We start from the raw sequence: 19677 nt of genomic DNA, 5'->3' as shown, positions 1-19677 counted from the left end.
GAGTGTCTCTTTAGGGTTCCTGAACTCCAGTGCCGTGCCCGTAAACGTGGCGTCGCCTCCTACAGCTCCTGCTGGCTGAGCCACCCAGGTGTGAGGGGGCAGCAGCAGCTGTTTCACTCACCAGTGGTTGGGTCTGGAAGGGACTTGCGGCGGTCGCCTGTGTGAGAAGAGGACAAGAGGACGACGGTGAAAATTTGCAGTGGGTGTGGGTAACACACACACACACACACACACGCACACGCACACGCACACGCACACACACACACACACACACAGGCAGCAAACACAATGGAGAGGGAAAAGTGAGAAGTGGAATTGCATACCTTTATTCATCCTTGTGCACCACGACAACACCAGAAGCAATATGCAACACTAGCTTTACTCTACGTTGCCATCGGCAACCACAGTTACCATGGTGACCCACAGCTCCATCATACAGTAAGGACAGAAGGCCACGCCAGGCTGAGTACATTCTTTGCTTTGCTCTCTCTCTCTCTGCTTTGAGGCAAAGGAGTCGGATTTGTGCACGGTTTGTATCACATGTACTGTTTTGTTTATTTAGTGATATTAAATAACAGTACCTTGCATGAGTCTGATAGCAAGAAGAAGCACCCAAAGCCACACCTCATCTTTTCCATGCTTTTATTCAGTCCATCACTTTTTGCAACCTCTGGAAAAGAGGCTCCTTTTTCTGACATGATGTTTAGTTTTGATGGTGTGTGTTTTTTTTAAGGATTACAAAGACATCTCTGCTCATGGCCCTTATTCACTGAGTAATGAGAGGTAACTGTCGCAGGACCTTTGGCTGGGCAAAGCCATCTACTGAATAATTCTGAGCGATGCATAATATGACTTCCCACTGCTGCAGCAGCTTTCCTCATCCTGCCTCCTCCTACACCTCATGTTAAGTTGGTCCGCTGTGAGTAAATAATGAATCCTTTTCATACTCTGGGAAAAAATGATTTAAAGTAATCAAGCTAAATGTCTAATTTTAATAAACTAATTTGAGCACTTGCTTTGAAAATCGACCAGAAATGATGAGCAAAGAGACTTGAAAAAAGTGCTGCTTACTTGATGAGGTGCTTAGTGTGTAAAAACATTAGCAAGTAAAATGAGGTCTAAAACTCCCTTTGCCATGATATAAAGAAGCTACGAATCATACATTATGAGACACAGTTGGATTCGAATAAAAACAAAAAGGTTGCGAGTTTTACGCCGACAAAATCATCAAATTCATCCCTTTTCATAAACGTGAAAGCCAGAGGATGTCATCGTGTGCTTTGTTAAAAAAACAATAAACAATAAAAACAAACCTTCACGAAATTACACAAGTACATACATAATGCATCAGAAATGCACAGACTGAAACAGCATCAGGAAATTTAAATGTGTAAACCGAAAGAAATCTAGTCAAGCAAGGAAGGCTCTGAAGGACGAATGACAGTGGGCCGGTTTGGAGCAGCCGGGGGTCTTCTGCTGCAGGAAGAGAGGTGAGAGAGAGGGGAGGAGGGGAAGGGGAGCGAGGGAGGGAGGGAGGGAGGAAACATGCAAGGCAAAATATGATGAGAAAGTCATGCACCACTGATGCCCAAACCACCAAAAGTCATGTCATACGGAACAAGCCTTCACCAGAAACGCCAAAGCCACAAGGAGCCTTAGATTGTGTGTATGTCTCCACACAGTACATGACGGGTTTTACCTGGGAATCCCCGGTGGCAGCGCAGGCGGCACACGTGCCGGCCTTGATGGGATAAGGGGCACACTGGCAGAGTTTGGATCTCCAGGGTAAGCCGTTTGTCCCGGTGGAGGCCCAGGTCGCGAAGGCACGGGTGGTCCACCGAACGCTGGCGAGGGGTTGCGTGGCGGTGCCGGACCTGGGTTGGGCCCCCTGGCGGCCGGGGGTCGGGTGGGTGGGGGTGCTGTTGCGGAGGCAGGACGGGAGGCTGGAGGACTGAGAGACCAGGGCAGCACTTGTTAGAACATCTATTAAAACGCACACTAAGAATATTTCCCTCCCTGGTGAAGTGACATGAGCTCATAATGAAATATCAGTATGCCGTATTGATTCATTTTTCATATGTACTCTATTGCCTCGTGTGAGCTTTTCTGTCTTTTATCCATTATTCTGTACAGCACTTTGTTTGCTTTAAAGTGCTTTACAAATAAAGTTGGATTGGATCATTTCAAAATAAAAGTGCTTGTTTTAATATGCAACAATATTCACAATAAAAAAACCAATCATAGTTATGATGCTAAATTAATCTATTAATTACAAAAAACACAGTGAAAAGACTCGCTACAACTTATTATTATATTATATTGTATATATTATTGTTATTATATTGATATTGTTTGAAGGGCCACATGTGGACCCCAGGACGCAACTTTGAGACCACTGGTCTAACGCCTTCAAAATGAACAACAGAAACAAAAGACCACAGGGGGCGCCACTCCTGACACTTAATCAGGGTGTCCTGTGTGAAACATTGCTTTTGTTGATTCACCAAAGTTTATGATTCTAAATCTTGACAACAAAAAAGCAACACCATTGCATCTATAATTAGAGAACCAGTCATTATCGCAGTTTCTTACCTGGGCTCCTTGGCCATCCAAGTGTCGTCTACTGGTGGAGGCACTGGGGTAGAAATAGTGGTGGTGCTGATGTCTCCAATGATGACCAGGGCCTCTTTGAGAGCGTGGTACATCCTCAGCATCTCATCTCTCCTCTGAGCCTGCTCCGCTGACTCCTCCATCAGACTGCCCTGGTCCCCTGCTGAGTACAGGTAGGCCAGCAGCTCGGAGTGGATGAAGTCCTTCGCCTGGAGAAGAGAGAAGACAAAGCAACGTAGTAAAGACAATAGACTGAGATACCAGACAATTGATTAATTACTTTACAACTATGTTCTCCAGGTTCGATCTGTGCAGTATGACAGACAAAGCAGAGGACGTACACTGTTGATCATGAGGTGCATGATGGTCTTGGGCATGAGGTCTCTGATGGACTTGTTGACGATGCCGATGTAGGAGTCCACCAGGTTGCGAATGGTCTCCACTTGCCGTTCCAGCTGAGGATCCATGGACACGGTGTCGGGAGGAGTGATCGTGTCTTCATTCTCTGTCTGATGAAGTGAGTAAAAATGCAAATCTCTGTTTTTCCATCCACTCGATACCAGGATGTTTGCCACAAAGTGACTGAATACATAAACATGTCATGTGTGCTTTTTAATGCTTCTGTCAAATAGTTAGCAAAGGACCTGAATATTAAGATGAGGGAGGTACACAGAGGATAGCTGTGGCCTAAATATTTGATCCCCAGCTGTGCAACAACAATAGTAGTGAGGGAACACTCCTGCATACCTGGTCCTTCTCTGGGTAAACGCCAGCTCTGAGGAACGAAGCCTTCCAGCTGTCAACGTCCTCCTGAGTGTCACACGCCAGCTCAATCTGACGCAGGTCTTTATACACGTTCCTGTGAGACACACATGTCCAACACCATTCACCGGACGCGCGGACACATACCTGCCAATAACAACGTTGTTTTTAAGGAGAGGGCGCCATCGTTACCTCTGTTCGGTGTTGAAGATGGCAAAGACGTGTTTGCTGGACATGAAGCCTTTCTCCACATCTCTAAGCTTCAGGTTGTCCAGCGGCAGCATGTACTTCTTCTCTTTCTCCTGAAGAAACACACACACACACATAGTGCTTTCAGACGGACGGACAGTTCCGGAGCCTCAGAACAGTGGTGCTTTGAGGCGAAACCAGCGAGCGTTGACACCAGTTTAAGAGGAACCAGTTATGTAGTGATAAATGCTATAAAAGATATAAAAACTAGTATGAATGAATGAAACACAACTTCTCTACAAAGTCACCACCTTAAAAACTTCAGAAAAGGAACATTTCTCTTTTATGTCACAGAGAAGAGGGAAAAACATGTTTACACCCATTTACCGTCCAATCAGCAGCCTTACCTCCTCATCTTTATACCAGGAGAGAGACTCGGCAGTCAGAACAAACCAGTAGTCCTTGGATCCTCCCTTCATGATGCTGATGTTGATGGTGAGCCAGCCTCTGCGGATGACCTGCACAGCAGAGCCCCAACATTTAAGTAAACTGCACCAGACCCCCGCAGAGTAAAGTGGACGTCAAAAGCAAGACGACTAAGACCAATAAATAAAACCGAGGGCTGGGAAATATGGCAGAAACGGCAATAATTCCTGAGCAATTATGTTGTATCTCAAAGTGAGTTTGCACAAACATTGAACCATATCAGACACTGAACCTTTGTTACTCTGATACTAAAGAAAAGGATTTCTTGAAAAATGCGTTGCTATTGAATTATTGCCCGGCCCTAACGAGAGGAAAGTTCAGAGAAATGTCAAAGCAACGCTGGAGACAGAACAAGAGCAACATCACAAACAAAAGTTCACAGTGCAGTCAGACAGACGACAAACCACAAAAAACACAGAGAATCAAAACCAACGGCGGCGGCTCGCTGTGAAGAGTCAACCTTGTCTACATTCTTGTTTTTGCAAGACAGACAGACAGACAAGAAGACAAAGGGAGGAGAGACACACAGGGACAGGGATTAAGCAGACATTTGCACTCCGGCATGGGCTTTGTGACCATGAATGTAGCTCGAAATGTAATTGGAGAATTATCCTCACAGACAAACAAGACAATAGGTCGGATGACACAAATCTGCCATCATAAACTGTGTTTTTGGTTTTCAGACGTCGTCATTTGGAGCCAAAGAGGAGGAAGACAAAGAAGAGGAAAAAAACAAAACACACGTTTAACAGTTGAATGCACATAAAGAGCGGGTCTCACAGGATGTTTTTCATAAATCTGGCTGAAGATGTCTTAACTGATTCACACTGTTAAGGTTTGATATTTTATCATTCTCTAGTTTATTTATTTTATAGTCGTAGTATATTTGTCTGTCTGTCTTGGCCAGAGCCTTCGTGTGACACAGATTTTGAATCGCAATGAGGACTTCCTAGTAATAATAATAATGATGATAACAATAATAACAACAATAATAATAATAATACTACTAAAGGGCATTCATGAGATCACAGCTTCATCAGCCTACATAACCAGCGGGTTTAGTATGCATTAAAAACAGAGCACTTACAGCTGTTTTATACGCCCTGAGAAAGTTAACAGGCGGCTGAAAAGTCTGAACTTTGTATAGATAGAAAGACATTGTTATTCTTGTAAAGTATTGAACTAACTAATTCTGTCAGAGCCTAATAAAGACATACGTTTTCTATTTGTGCGACAGAACGCTCGGTCAAGCCACAATTCCACTTGGAACACGGCATCTGTTTCTCACACTGCATACGCAAGTGTCACGCTTTCACTTCCTCCTACGACACATCTTTTTGTTCTCTTCATGGTGCGATTGACCGCTGACTCCCCCACCCACGCAAAGAGGAAGTGACACGTGAAGGGAAATAAGGGGAAAAGACAGGAGGGGCACTAGACAAGAGTATGTAAATGTGATGCAACAAAGGTCAACGACAGAGACGGCCTGAGACCGTGACAGAAAGAACCCCCAAAAAAACAACAACAAACAACAAAAGCAACTAAATGCCTATGTAATCACCTGATTGGGCATGACTCTCTTCTTGGTAGCATTAGCGGCAGTCCTTTGCTGGGCACTGCAGGACAGAGGGACAGAAGGAATGTCCAAATGAATGAAACTTTGTGTGGACAAATGAGAAGAAACACATGATACTGTCCAACATAAGGAAAATGCTAAGCATTCAAACATCACAACGACAAAACAAAGCAATCGATATATATATATATCTATATATACAGTATATATATCTATCTATATATATATGGATAGATACTGTATATATATAGATAGATATATATATGTACCGGATGTGGAGATCTTCTTCTTCTTTGATATGTTTGAGTAGTTTATGAAAATGTGGTAACCCAAGCGGAACGAGCACTACTGTCCTCTATATGTATATATATATATATATATATATATATATATATATATATATATATATATATATATATATATGTATTTAGATATATACACATGAGGTAGTCCTAGGTTTATCAGGTATATTTATATTCATAGTAAAGTAACAAATGATTATTTGTCAACATATTTCATAAAAACAATGCAACCTGTTTTGTTATATGCTTCGTTGAACAGTGATGAGGTAACACCACCAGAGAGCATTGACAAGTCTATTTATTTATTTATTTTTTCAAGAAAATGATCTAAAATGTCCACCTGTGTTTCATAAAACCTTAAAATGACAACATTCTCAAATGTCTTGTTTTAACTACAGAACACAGTGAGGAAAATATTCTCATTTCAGAAGAAAAATGGAGAATCTGTTTTTGTTTTTTTAACCCTTAGTGCTCACGTGGCACGGATCAGGTGCACCCATGGTAAATTGCCGTGGGAATAATACACAACTATGGACTTCCAGGGGGTGTTTGTTTACAGGTTGTTGAGTCAAAGTTGTGATTCATTGTATATCGCATTTTTATTCGTGATATAAAGTAGCAATAAGTGTGTAGAAGTCTAGAGCTAAAACAATTACTCGATTACTAAATTAATCGTCAACTATTTCGATAAACGATGAAGCGGTATGAAGGTTTTTTTTTTATTATTGCTTATTATTCATTCATGATTGCTTTAGCTTCTTAAACGTGAATATTTTCTTCATCTCTTTGCTCCATATCACAAAGAAATCACTAAAATTGAATCATTTTGACGTGTGGACAAAACAAGACATTCTAGAACATCATCCTTTCCGGGTTTGACAAACACAGATCAATGTTTTTCAACGTTTTCTGACATTTTATGGACCAACCGATGACTCGATTATATCGACAGACTCATCGATTGTGAAAATAATCGTTGCAGCTCCACAGAAGTCACAAAATTAGACAAATTCAATCCAATTTTAAACATTTTGAGTGCTTTTTGCTCAGATGTGTTTATATAGTTGGTGAAAATTAATTTTTTTTGATTTGCCTATAGGTTGTGCTGAAAAAAAGGATATAGGACACTCTATATTGCACATTCTTATAGCCTCTGTATGTACTGCACGTTTATTCATAGTAATGGGGAAAAAGCAGCCAAAATGCTCTGTGTTCTAAGGGTTAAATCTCACAATGATATAATATCAATATCACAGACAGACGTCCACCTCTACTCGTCCCAATACAGTAATCATCGACTGTGGCCATGTCTTACTTGGCAAATCCAATGAAGTCCTCGTGGTTAGTGTTGATGTAGGAGAGCTCAATGTCAATCAACAGCAGCACCTGACGGGCAAAACAGGACACGTTATAAAGTGAAAAACAACAACTGTACAGATAAACCCCCACACACACACACACACCTGGTCCTTGGTCTTGCTGTCTCTCTCTCTGACGTAAGTGGTGACGATTCTCTCCGTCTCTTCCCTCAGTCGAGGGTACGAATCCAGCTGTAGACACGCACAGACACACAAATACGCACATACACTGCTGCAGCTACCGTGACTTCAGTATGCAGGTGTACAAAACACTATAAACACACAGCAGTCACACAGCTAACGACTCTGCACACAAAAAAATATTGGGAAAGATGTTTGAGAGACGGAGAGAGGAGGCATGCACTGAGGTCCCAATCAGCTTGAGATTGCTTGTCAGTTGTGGGAGCTCTACGTGTAAGGGAATGGTGAATAAGCATTGTTAGCACTGTTGGTGAGATCAGTATTTCAAGGAGGAATTCAAAGAAAAATCAGAGTAAAGAGGCAAAGATCAGGTTACGGTCTAATGGCGTTTTATTACAGGTGTCAGTGGTGCAGTAAAGGTTGTGTCGCGGGGGAAGAAAATTACATCAAAATCTCCTGTGACAAGACAGGGTGGAAAAAAACAGCCACAGTTGTGCCATTTCTAATCAGCGGAAGTGTGGAAGTGGGGATCTCATGAGTTTTCATGAGTGGGGCAGCAGGATGAGGGGGGTTGTTCTGACCCTGTTTATGCCTGGTATTAACGTCCGCCCACAGGCAGATGGCGCTAAGTTGAACTCTGAATGTGACGTCAAACAACGTGGTCGCATTCCCGAGCTGCATGGACCCGGTGCATCCTCGGGAGGGATTAGAAACCACCTGCATATCTGATGTCCTCTCACACAATACTGTTTTTTCCCTCATGTTTATAATATAATTAAAAAAATGTATTACAAAGGCAGTTGATACGATATCTTAACCAGGTTTGTTTTGCATTGTAATCAGTGTTTATCAAAGTTTGTAATCACATTGAAATTGTGTGTTTCAGTTATTCTGTTGGTGAACTGTTTGATGAAACCCTAAAAAATGGCTACTCCTCAAGAGAAGGCACAATGTGTGTCATGGTTTGTCGAGACAAAATCGGAAGTGCAGACTCAGCGAAACTGCAGAACTCAGTATGGAAGATGCATGTTCGTCAGTTCCTCAATCAAACATTTCCAGACCGGTGGATTGGAAGGGATGGGCCAATTCTTTGGCCACCACATTCACCAGATATCACTAACTTGGGCTTCTTTCTATGGGGTTATGTTAAAGATATCGCGTATCAAACAAAGGGACATGACTGACTTGAAGCCAAAGACTTCTGATGCCATTGCCACCATTGATGAGGCTATGCTACAGCGAACATGGCAAGAAATCGAGTACCGTCTTGATGTGCTTCGTGCAACTGATGGTGCCCATAAAGAGGTGTATTAAATGAGGTAAAAAAAAACCTTTGACAACCACTGATTACAACAGGACAAATCTGGTTAAGATATCTTATCAACTGCCTTTGTAATACATTTTTAAAATTGTAAAGAGACTTTATGGACACCCTGTACATTTATTCACTTGTCTCGTCTGTGCAGTCAGACCACGGAATAAGAAAAGACAGATGTTAATACCAGGTCTCAATGGGGTCAATATGTTACAGGTGGGCAGGTTGGGGTCCAGGATCAGACAGGGGGGAAAGTCTGATTAGATTTGTCATGTGACAGGGGACCACAGGGAGCAGTGGGTGCTGCGTGAAGCCTTAAAGCAGTGGAGCAGGGATTCAACGATCAGTAACATTAAACAAAGATAAGTTAGTTCATTTAACCTTTGTCTTTCGCGTTCACTCTTCCTGACTGTACTCTAAATCACTCTCTTTCCCCTTCACTCTCTTCACTGGCGTCTCGACTGATCCCGTTTACCTTTTCAGTGCACTTCCTGATCAGGGCGACAAGCTCGGTGACGACGAGGTCAACGCATTTCAGACAGGGGTCTTTCAGCTTAATGATCTGCTTTTTCACTATGGCCTCAAACGCCAAGTCGGGGGTGAACAGGCCCGTCCTGTGGTGAGGCATCAACGGAAGTTGGAGGTTTAGCGTACGGCAAAAGAGAGGAGGTGGGGGATCATGGGACATGACGAGGAAAACGGGCGGAGGTAGAACAATTGATGCCCATGTTGGATGGGACGTTGTGGGGGGGGGGCGCAAGAGTTTCAGTAAGGAAAAGACAGATGAAAATGAGGAGTGTGACAAAGAAAAAAAATAAATGAATGGTTAGTTCTACTTCATGTTCAGAGCAGAAACAAGCTGCAGGTTCTCAAACATGTACATTTCAGCCTACAGTAATTCAATACTTTAATATTCAGCCTTCTATTGGCTGGATCTGTTTTTACTACATCATTGACATGTCTGTGGTTCCCAGAGAAGGAGTCCTAATGATTGTGCTTGGTCCTTTAACTTCTCCTCTACTGCCACCATCTGGTCAAAATTGGAAAGTGTGCAACATTGAATCTTCCGGTTCAGAGTCTGAATGTGACCTTACAGTGCCGCCAAACACCAGCCATAGACTCTTGTTTCACCTGCAGCCACGGACACAGTCAAGCCTGCAGCTTGTTTCGCAGTGAACTTGTACAGGAATGTGCAGCAGCCTGTCTGCTTCTCACACCACCCCAGTACAGCCAGGACCTTCAGCTACATCTGCTGCTGATCGCTGTGCAGGAAAAGCCGCAAAGCAGTCTAACTCAATATATCTGCAGCCTTAAAGAGGCTCAGTCTCTGTGGTGTGTGTATGTACAGGTGTGGCAGCCAGGCGGGAGACTGAGACCATGTCGCGATACCTTATTGGTGCACTGTCTGACTGTGTTGATGAGCTCCTGGATGACCAGGTCGATGCATTTCAGACAGGGCTCTTTCAGCTTAATGATCTGCTTTTTCACTATGGCCTCAAACGCCAGGTCTGGGGTGAACAGGCCTGTCCTGAAGGACATACAGACAAGACAGGCATGGAGCAGGGGAGGGGACATAAAGATGGGGCACAGAGATGGGGAAAGGCATGAGTGGACAGACACTGAGGGAGAGCAGGTGAGGAACAGTGGATGAAAACACTGGAGGAGGTGGAGAAAAAGTGAATGGACACAAAAAATGGGACAGACACTGAGAGACTTGAGGTCTTCGTGAAGTTTACACAAACATAAAAGGCTGACAGACTGGTCAGGAGACAAATGTTGACTGTCTCCACTTGCCTGACTCCATGGATGTTCTTGATGGCATAACTAATCTCTTTCCTCAGCTCCTTCTCATCAAACTCCATCTGTGACATAAAACAAAGAAATGACACACAGCTTTAATGTGCTCTTTATAAATAATAACAAACCAGACACAAAGTCAGACATGAGAACTGTTTTGTTTTGCTTTATCCTCACTGAAAACACAGGGCACCTATTTGTTTTATGTCTATAGAAAAATGGAAATGAAGAGGGCAGTTATAGAAATATGCCTCTTTATGAATATAGAGACATCAGAAAACACTGGTGTCCCTAGCAGTTCCTATTTGTAAGTAGAAAGATGCTGGAGAGGACACAAGAACACAGGGTGATTGCTGTGTTGTGCTGCGTGAAAGTAAAACACCTCTGTGCGTAGTTAACGGGTGGAACGCCACTCTATTGGGTGTTGGGAAAGCCCACCCAGGTGGCCAAGAGAAAGACATTGCAGCAAGGCTTATCGGGATCTATATAAACATGAATGGTGTCCTTTTACAGGGTTGCTACAGCTTAAAGCTAAAGTTGAATTTAAGACTTTTTAAATGCCACTTGGAATGAAATATTTACAGTAAACAAAAAATAAAACGCGATTTTTTTTTTTGGTCCAGTGCAAAGGTTAGAATATCTACTTGATGTTGTTTTTTTTTTCTTACTCATTATTTTTTCGAGACTTTTGAAAGTGGGATTTAAGACATTTTAATACTCAGTAAGGCTTTTTTGTTTTGTATGAATTCAATGCCTTTTAAGGATCCATGGGAGACCCTGTTTTACATTGTGCCATCAGGTTTAATGTCATGAATAGAGCTTTTAAGCCAAAAAATGTTGTGTGTTCCTGTTTTAGGTAGACATAAAACATAACGATTACGATGGCGACGTGAACAGAATAAGTGGCAACAGTCACCTTCACGAGCTCAAAGGGGAAGCGCTCGTGAAAGATGCGGTTGATCTTGGCTCCGCCAGACAGGTTGGAGGTGTCCACCTGGTCTCCGGACCCTTCGATGCACTTCTCAAAGTCCACGCCAAACTGCTGCACCATCCTGTAGATTGTGCGTAGTATGAGTGACATTTCACAAAGTCTTGCGCTGACATTATTTGTGGACCAAAACCTGTGAGTGCACCGACTGAAGTAAAGCCTTGGTCTTGCGCGTGGGGTCGTCGGGCCGGAAGTTCTTGTACTCCTCCACCTCTTTCTCCAGCGACAGCAGCTGGCTTTGTAGTTTGCTGCGTAGCCCTGGCAACGTGTCACGGATGTGGTTGGTAAGTTGCTAAAATAAATAAAGAATAAAAAAAAGAGACTTGAAGTGAATGAAATAAAGCTAAAAAAAGCCTCAACGTAAACATTTATGTCCCGGGACGCTCTGCATCTAACTGACAAACAGTGTGTGCATGTATGGTCGGCTCTGTGCCTCACTTGGTTGAGAGTTTTCTGCAGGTGAGGCGTGCCCATGCGTTCTGCAATGTGTCTGTACGCAGGATGGGACAGGAAGAACTTCCTCTCTGCGGCCAAAGCGACGCGGATGTCCTTCTTCCCGTCGATATCTTTCTGACTGCGGTTCACCACCCCGATGTAACCTTGAGGCAAACACAGGTGAAAATGATTGAAAAAAATAAATAAATAAAACTTGCCGTGAACAGTGGTCGGAAGGTTTGAACAAAGCATTTGCGCGGTCGCACCTCTGCGCAGCGGCAGGAGCTTGTTTTCCAAGATGTCTCGTGCATCCGTCCCCTCGTCCATCAGGTCCAGCTTGGTGATCACACCAATCGTCCGCAGGCCTAAACGAAAACGTGTTAACACAGCTGTCAGTGAGAAGAACTCTTTGTTATATTGTGACAGCTGTCACTCATCTAGAGTGTCCGCTGAGTGCTCTCTCACTGTGCAACCACACTTAATTCAATATGGAGCTAACCTAGAGAGGGGGGATGATAATGGCAGCACTGGACACTGATGTTCTGATATTCACAAATGGAAAGAGGGGAGTTTGAGTTTTACACCGTTTAATGACTTTATTTAGCCTGTTACATTTAACCCTTATACTATTACTACTAGTTGCTATACACCTTTTGTCCTCTGGGAGCAAAAATGACTGGTGTGACTGTTACTTAACCCTTAAAACACAGAGCATTTTGGCTGCTTTTTTTCCCATTACTATGTTTAAACGTGCAGTATATACAGAGGCTAAAAGAAAGTTCAACATTGAGTGTCTAATATCCTTTTTTTCAGCTATTTCATTTTCACCTATCAACTATATAAACAAACAAAAGTACTCAAAATGTTTAAAATTGGATGGAATTTGTGAAATTTGGAAACACGTCGCAGTTCACAAAGTTCACTTTTCCGCTCGTTTTTATGAACAAAAATGACGTGAAAGAAAAGGTCTATTTTGTGACTTCTGCAGAATTATTGCTCACTTTATATCACGACTGAAAATGCGATAGAAAATTCATCATGTAAACCTGTAAACACACACCCCCAGGATGTCCATATAAGGAATTGTGTATAATTCCCACACCCTATTAGGTTCTGTTGCTGTAACTTAAACCACGTCTTCCTGCAATTTCAAAACATTACAGCTCGTTAAGACACAAAAATTACGACTGCGATCGATATCGACGTAATTGGTTTTGAGCTATTTTACAGTTACAGTTAATAAGATCCTTTGGATTAAATGAAAGGGGGGCAAAAGACGGAGATAATTACATTTAATTATATCTCTGCTAACCTGATTCACTACATCCATGTCTTTTAATGATGTAACTGTTAATTATTGTGACGAGCCGGCGCCCGCACAAGGGCAAAGATTAACAGGAAGCGCTAATAGTAGCAAGTTACAGCAAAGAGTTATTAGCTTAGTGTCAAATTAGAGCAAAACATGGTTACAGTATATTTAGAAACATGGCAGAAATAAGTGAAGATAAAAAAAAAAAACCCCACAAAGATTAACATACTTTATCCAAATATAGCGGTGAATTCTTCTCACACAAACACGGAAACACCCACACTTCCTCTCTCACCCTGAGGGTCCACTTCCTTTGCTATTTTGAGGGCGTCGGAGTTGGCGAGGTCAGTGTTGGCCGGGGTGACCGCCAGAATCAGACAGCTCTCCTTGGTGATGAACTGCATCAGCATCTCTCTGATCTGGTGCTCGATGTCCACGGGCTGGTCCCCCACAGGCACTTTGGTCATTCCCGGCAGATCAATCAGAGTCAGATTCAGCACTGAGAGACGTCGGCGGGTGGATGAAAAGAAAAGAAGAGGAGGACGCGGGTCAGAAAACCCTGCAATACATCACGTCACGTTCAAGGAGCAAAGTATGGGTCCGTTACCGTTGGGGGAATAGACACGGAGGTTAATGGGGACTGGAGAGATGCCCTTGTTGGATCCAGTGAGACGGTCGGTCTCTGCCTCGATCTCCATACGGACCTCGTCAAAGTCCACAAACTTGCGGCCTTTGCAGTGCAGGAACTCTGCATACTCTGTGGTGGATGAGATTGAAAGAGGAGATTGACATCTTCTGCTTATATATTCTTTGTTTTGCTTTACTTTTGGTATTTATTGCACGTGAAACAATTCAGCAGCAAGACGACCCGGGGTTTGCGTCCCAGTCGGAAAAAAGAAGGGCTTTTCTGCATGGAGTTTGCATGTTCTCCCCGTGTGTGTGTGTGTGTGTGTGGGTTTGCTCCGGGTTCTCCGACTTCCTCCCACAGTCCAAAGACGTGCAGATTTGGGGATTAGGTCAATTGGACACTCTAAATAGACCGCAAGTGTGAGAGTGGATGGTTGTTTGTCTCTATATGTGGCCCTTTGATGGACCCTGTGACCCCGTCTTTTGCCCTATATCAGCTGAGACTGGCACCAGCGAACTCATGTGGAGGATAAAGCGGTAGAAGATGAGTGGTTGCAGTCCATCACAGGGCCACATAGAGCCTTACAGTCAGTTTAGAGCTAATCTGCATCTTAATCTAATTGTTACCTTGTTGCTTAAGTGGACTCTTGCTGCCTGTGACTCTACGTCGATGATTTAAGAATGCAAATTAAGAACTTGCCTGCTTTACTGTTAACCAGCTGGAGGATGAGAGGACGACGTGTGACGATGCCAGATCCTCTGGGCAAAAAGTCCCTGAAGGAAACACAGACGTTGAGTTAAAAAAAAACAAACAAACACATAAACCACTTAGGCAAAGGGAGATTGGCAGGCAAATGGCTGTTGACATGTGTCACTTAAAGTATGTCAAATCGAATTTTAAAGAGCGGTCAGAGCACTGACCCCTGAATGATTGTTACGTGAGGCTTGTTTCGAATAAAGGCTTTTTAAATTTAGGCCAAAAATACTAAATCTGTATCTGCTGATACCCAAAAACAGGCTCCACCTCTAACTGCAGGCGCTTTATCTGAGCGTGAGCGCTACTGATACAAAGCCACGACTGACTTACAACCCTGAACATTATAAAACAAGGAGAGAGACGCTTCCCTCTGTTTCCTCTCGTCGTTCACAAGAACGAGAACTCCTGTTCAATAGAATGACTGCCATCATTTCCAGGTCACTGACAACACATCCCTGCAAGCCACGCGTATATGTCTGTGTCCCTCTGTCTGTGTCTGTTTTGCCACTAGGTCAACAGCAAAGTGGAGAGTTTGGTTTAAGTGTTAAGGTAAGCAGACCCCACACACACACACACACACACACACAAAGAAAAACACACTTATTGGAACACACCCCGTGCCTGTTGTCCACTGCTGACAGAGCAGCCAGGATGTTACACAACTGTGATTCCCATCCTCTTTCCACATCTCTTCCTGTGAATTATGAAACCACACAAGTAACAAGTAATACTATGATCAGCACCGCGGTTTATCGATTGAATCATGGAGTCACGGTTAACGAGCAGCTCCTGCAAAACACTGACCGGTTACAACGATTCACACAGTGATGCAAGGACGTGTAATTCATTGCAAAAACAGGAAGTGAAGCAGGGTTATTTTTTTCATAATTGATCCATCTGTGGATACTTTTCTCGATCCATCGATTAGTTGTTTGGTCCAAAATGTTGATCGGTGTTTGCTAAACCAGAAAATTCTTGTTTGTTTTTTATGATTTCTTTGTTATTTGGAGCAAAGAAACCAGTAAATATTCACATTTAAGAAGCTGAAAAAAATCCAGAAAAGTTGTTTTAACTAAGGGACACTCAGACTATGAATGGATTATCTAAATACAGTATTTGACCATGAATTTAGTAATTGATTAATAATTGATGAATGGTGTAATCAAAGAGCTAGTCAGAAACATTATATTTAGATACTGACGTTAGTCCGATACAGTCATTTTAGACCATTTATGAAGCTGTTAACAACACATTTGTGCTGAGTCATTTCAAAGACACAATTCTCCAACTGTGTGACAAATATTGTTCTCCCCAAAAAGAAGAAACAAACAGTATTTTACGTTCTTATCTGCCGGTCCGGTGATTTGGAACACTATCAGACCTTCAAAAAACAAAACATTGAAAGATTATGCTTGATTATAACAATTGTTATTAGGGGGAATGCTGACTCTGTCCCTTGTGACGCCTTAAATTTAAACTCTTTCACCTCTTAATCATATCTTACAAGCATCCAACAAAGATTTAAGCACATGTTTGTTCTAGCAAAGTATACTAATTAAAATTAAATGAAACTCAATGACAAATGAAATTAAAACTCACCTCTTATCATTGGCCTTTGACACTGTTTAAGTTGGTGATGTTATTTCCATTTAATTTTGCTTTTTGTTTAATTTATTTTTGATTGTGTTAGATGCATCTTATCTATAGACACCCCTTGTGAGCTGTTATGCCTTTTATTTATTCTTCCGTGCAGCACTTTGGTTCACTGTGTTTGTTTTAAAGTGCTTTACAAATAAAGTTGGATTGGATTTTCTTTTCTTTTTTTTCTGATCCCATAAATGAATCTTGTCCTCACACCCTGGTTGTAAACCGCTGGCTTCTTACCAAACATGAAAACCTTTCTGTGGGTATGTGGCACCCACTATGTCACACACACATGACGGTGCAGCTGGTGACATCACTGATGACCCCCGCACACACACATATCAATGCCCCTACTGTCTCCCCAAACCACTGCTTGGGAATCGGAGACAAAAGGCGAAGGAGAGAAAAAAAAGGAGACATGGCAGCCTCATCAACATTCTCTATCTCTTGGACGACAAATGAAATCATTCTCACATGTCGACGGGGTTAAGTGCTCTCGCTTCTGGGTACCTCCACAGTGGAGATAAAAGCACACGGCACACGACTGCAGCTACTTTATATAAGGTCAAAAGATTGGGCCTGTGCTGCAGCAACACAGCCTGGTCTTCTTCCTCTTCCCTTTCCACAGTGAACCCATTTCATCCTGAGCTTTGTGTGAAACCTTTTCACAGCAGCACTTGCCAAAGTGAGTTCCCCGTCGCTACAACCACTGCCACAGACTGACTTAGTGTTTGGTGATATGTGTCATCCAGGGCTCACAATGGCTCACTGAAATTCTTTTCAGACTCATTCATTATTTGACCTCTTAGGAGTAACGTGTTTGCACGCTGGCGATTACAGCCACGTTCCATCTGTGTGTTGAGTGTAATGCGGCGGTTATTGATTCGTCTGTGCGACGACCTCATCGATCACACCAACAGCCTTTCTGTGTGTGTCACCCTTGAAAGTAAAACATTGACCTGACCCCGTTGTGCGATATGAGGCTCATAAAGACGCGTTCACGACACGGAAATAAGCTTTTGCAAATGTTTGACAGAATGGGTCTTGACATGAGACGTGGAGCAGCTCACAGGCTTCTCAGCTGATCATAACAATACTTTTATCTATAAAGCAAGTTTGAAGACAATTTTAAGATGGTTTACAGCTTACAATTGCTCTCACAGTTAATTTACACATATTTCCATTGCCTTAAATTGTCAATTGTATATTGCAGGGTTAGATTAGTTAGTAGGCCTAGTAGTTAGATTTTTTTATTGCATTGAATATCCCTCATTTTTAACAACCTCTGGATATTTGGCGGCAATTGTCCAGTTTAAATTATTCATTTGTTTGCTTACTACATCTTTCTGTTGTAATTAGTGTGTTTAGGTGAATAAATAGTGGGTTAGTTTAGACAATGATGGGTTTTTTTTTCTCACAATTAATATGCCTCTTGTTTTGTCATAAAGAAATAGAAATAATTAAACTCGGTAGTGGCTGGTTAGGGTTAGGGTTAGATTGTCATTGTTATTAAAAATGACAGTAAAAATAGTCAGAAACATTAAACACATTTGCGTTTGTCATGATTGTGTATGGTGTTCACCTCACTCTACATGCAAAGTTTAGGAAACATATTAAATGATGGATCACTGTAATGATCGTTTTTTTGAGACTCACAATCGACAGCTGTTTTTGCTGCGTAAAATGCGTAATCACCAACCGTGAATAGCTTAGCTCCAAAATGGAAAGAATCCGTTGGAGGAAAAAAAAACAAAAAAACGGTAGGAACTGGGAGGCACCGACACACAGAGCGCGTAACTGACTGCTTAGCTGGCGACTTTTACGCAAAAGCCTGGTTGTCATTACAGGAACGGAAACAGTCACAAACTGAGAGACAATGACTACACTATGCCAGATTAATACAACAACATAAAAAAAACTGTACAACCTCCCCACGAAATTCTCCAACACGGAGCTTTTCCCTGCGCTCTGGCCGCCGACCACCGCTATCTGCGGCAGATCCAAGTTACAGCTCTGGCCGATGGAACTAAACGCGTCCTGGAGCTTGTTAATCAGGGGAATGAGGTCTTCCATCCCCCGGTTTCCCATTGCGGCACCTCGGTGTGTGTGCAGCCCCCTCGCTCCGGCTCTGCTCTCCGGTCAAAGATAAGATCCACAGCGTCGCTCACACAGCGGACCTAAAGTTCCCACCCAGAGCAGTGCGCCTCAGTCTCGGTGAGTCTGTGTCATTAAGAAACAATGAACTTCAGGGAGACAAGTCCTGACAAATCCTGACCGCGGCGACGCTACAAACTGGACGACAGATAATAAAAGTAGGGACATAAGACCAGAAAACTTCTGTCATCATCCGGTCAGGCTACACCCAGCCTCCGCCGGAGATTGTGGCTCCGCCCGCTCCGTCAATATGCGCAGTCATTGGTCAGAGGAGACGTCAATCATTGCGCACGCACATGATTTATTCATTTATTTTCTGTAGGATTTGCACTTTGACTAAGCAGGAAAATGGCAATTACATTTGCTGTAATGGCTTTGAAGTATTCAAAAAAAAGTATTTTTTCATTATTAACCCTGTAAAGCCTGGCACCTGAAAAAACCCCACAGACAATTCTACATTTTCGGGAACTGAGATGTTTATTATAAATACATTATAACAAAGTCCATTTGGGGTTTTTGATGACATCTTTTTTTGTATATTATTTGATACATTGGGCGTCTTTGGCAATGTTTTGCTCACAATAGTGTTCATTGTTCTTTTTAAAATATATATATTTTCAATTTTGCGTGTCCCCACGCAAGCATTCCTACGGAAGTCGGGGAGTGCAGCAGTTCCCAGACCTCACTTTTGAATCCGCAAAAACTTTCGACAACTTTACATCTTACATCGCCAAAATGGACGGCAAAATTCTAAATGGCCGACATCCTGTTGAGTTGAGGCCATGGTTATGATTGACTTTTTTATTCGTCTTGGTCTATAACATCTTCCCACCAAGTTTCGGGAAATTCGGTGGAACTCAATTTTGCCTCTGTTTTCACCTTAGGGGGGGTCTGGGAACTATATGCCAATATCGCATTTTCACCAGACCTGACCTCCATGCCAAGTTGCCAAGAGTTTCTATACAAGTTAATGCCCTCAAAAATGACCGGGAAAAAATTCTAATCTGAAAGATAACAACAGGTTGCTCGCACAAATTCGTGCCAGGAGTCGTTTCAGTTCCTGCCATTCGTGACTCGGGTCCTACAGATTGATTCTATGCAGTCAGTGTTGAAGTGTGTTATCTGATGAGGAACATTATGGTCCCTTTGATCAGGTTTATCTTGTATCCAACTGCTTTACACCTGGTGTTTGCACAGAAGCTGATTTGACTGAAATTAGAGAGAATC

General features: G+C 42.6%; 1 protein-coding gene across 4 annotated transcripts; it reads right to left on the bottom strand.

Annotated features, from left to right (window-relative positions):
- Positions 1-628: 628 nt before the first annotated feature.
- On the bottom strand, positions 629-18659 carry LOC122770634 (dynamin-2-like). Of its 4 annotated transcripts, none has more exons than XM_044027595.1 (20): positions 18224-18659; positions 14596-14669; positions 13876-14025; positions 13564-13767; positions 12226-12324; positions 11963-12123; positions 11674-11816; positions 11453-11588; positions 10534-10601; positions 10129-10267; positions 7389-7475; positions 7241-7311; positions 5609-5663; positions 3969-4079; positions 3565-3674; positions 3358-3469; positions 2952-3119; positions 2593-2819; positions 1700-1951; positions 629-1476 (listed from the first exon to the last, which is right to left on the bottom strand). In XM_044027595.1, exons 1-20 carry the CDS (start codon positions 18382-18384, stop codon positions 1407-1409), a joined length of 2598 nt encoding a protein of 865 aa, XP_043883530.1. In that variant the 5' UTR covers positions 18385-18659; the 3' UTR covers positions 629-1406. The 4 variants fall into 4 exon arrangements, with proteins under 4 accessions (XP_043883530.1, XP_043883532.1, XP_043883531.1 ...); XM_044027597.1 differs by having other exon boundaries at positions 629-1473; XM_044027596.1 differs by lacking the exon at positions 10129-10267 and adding an exon at positions 9215-9353.
- Positions 18660-19677: the final 1018 nt, after the last annotated feature.

The sequence above is a fragment of the Solea senegalensis genome, linkage group LG6 (assembly GCF_019176455.1).
Source record: "Solea senegalensis isolate Sse05_10M linkage group LG6, IFAPA_SoseM_1, whole genome shotgun sequence".
In the NCBI taxonomy this organism is placed as follows: domain Eukaryota; kingdom Metazoa; phylum Chordata; class Actinopteri; order Pleuronectiformes; family Soleidae; genus Solea; species Solea senegalensis.
The sequence above is the reverse complement of the archived record's forward strand: the minus strand, read 5'-3'. Positions and strand labels throughout refer to the sequence as shown.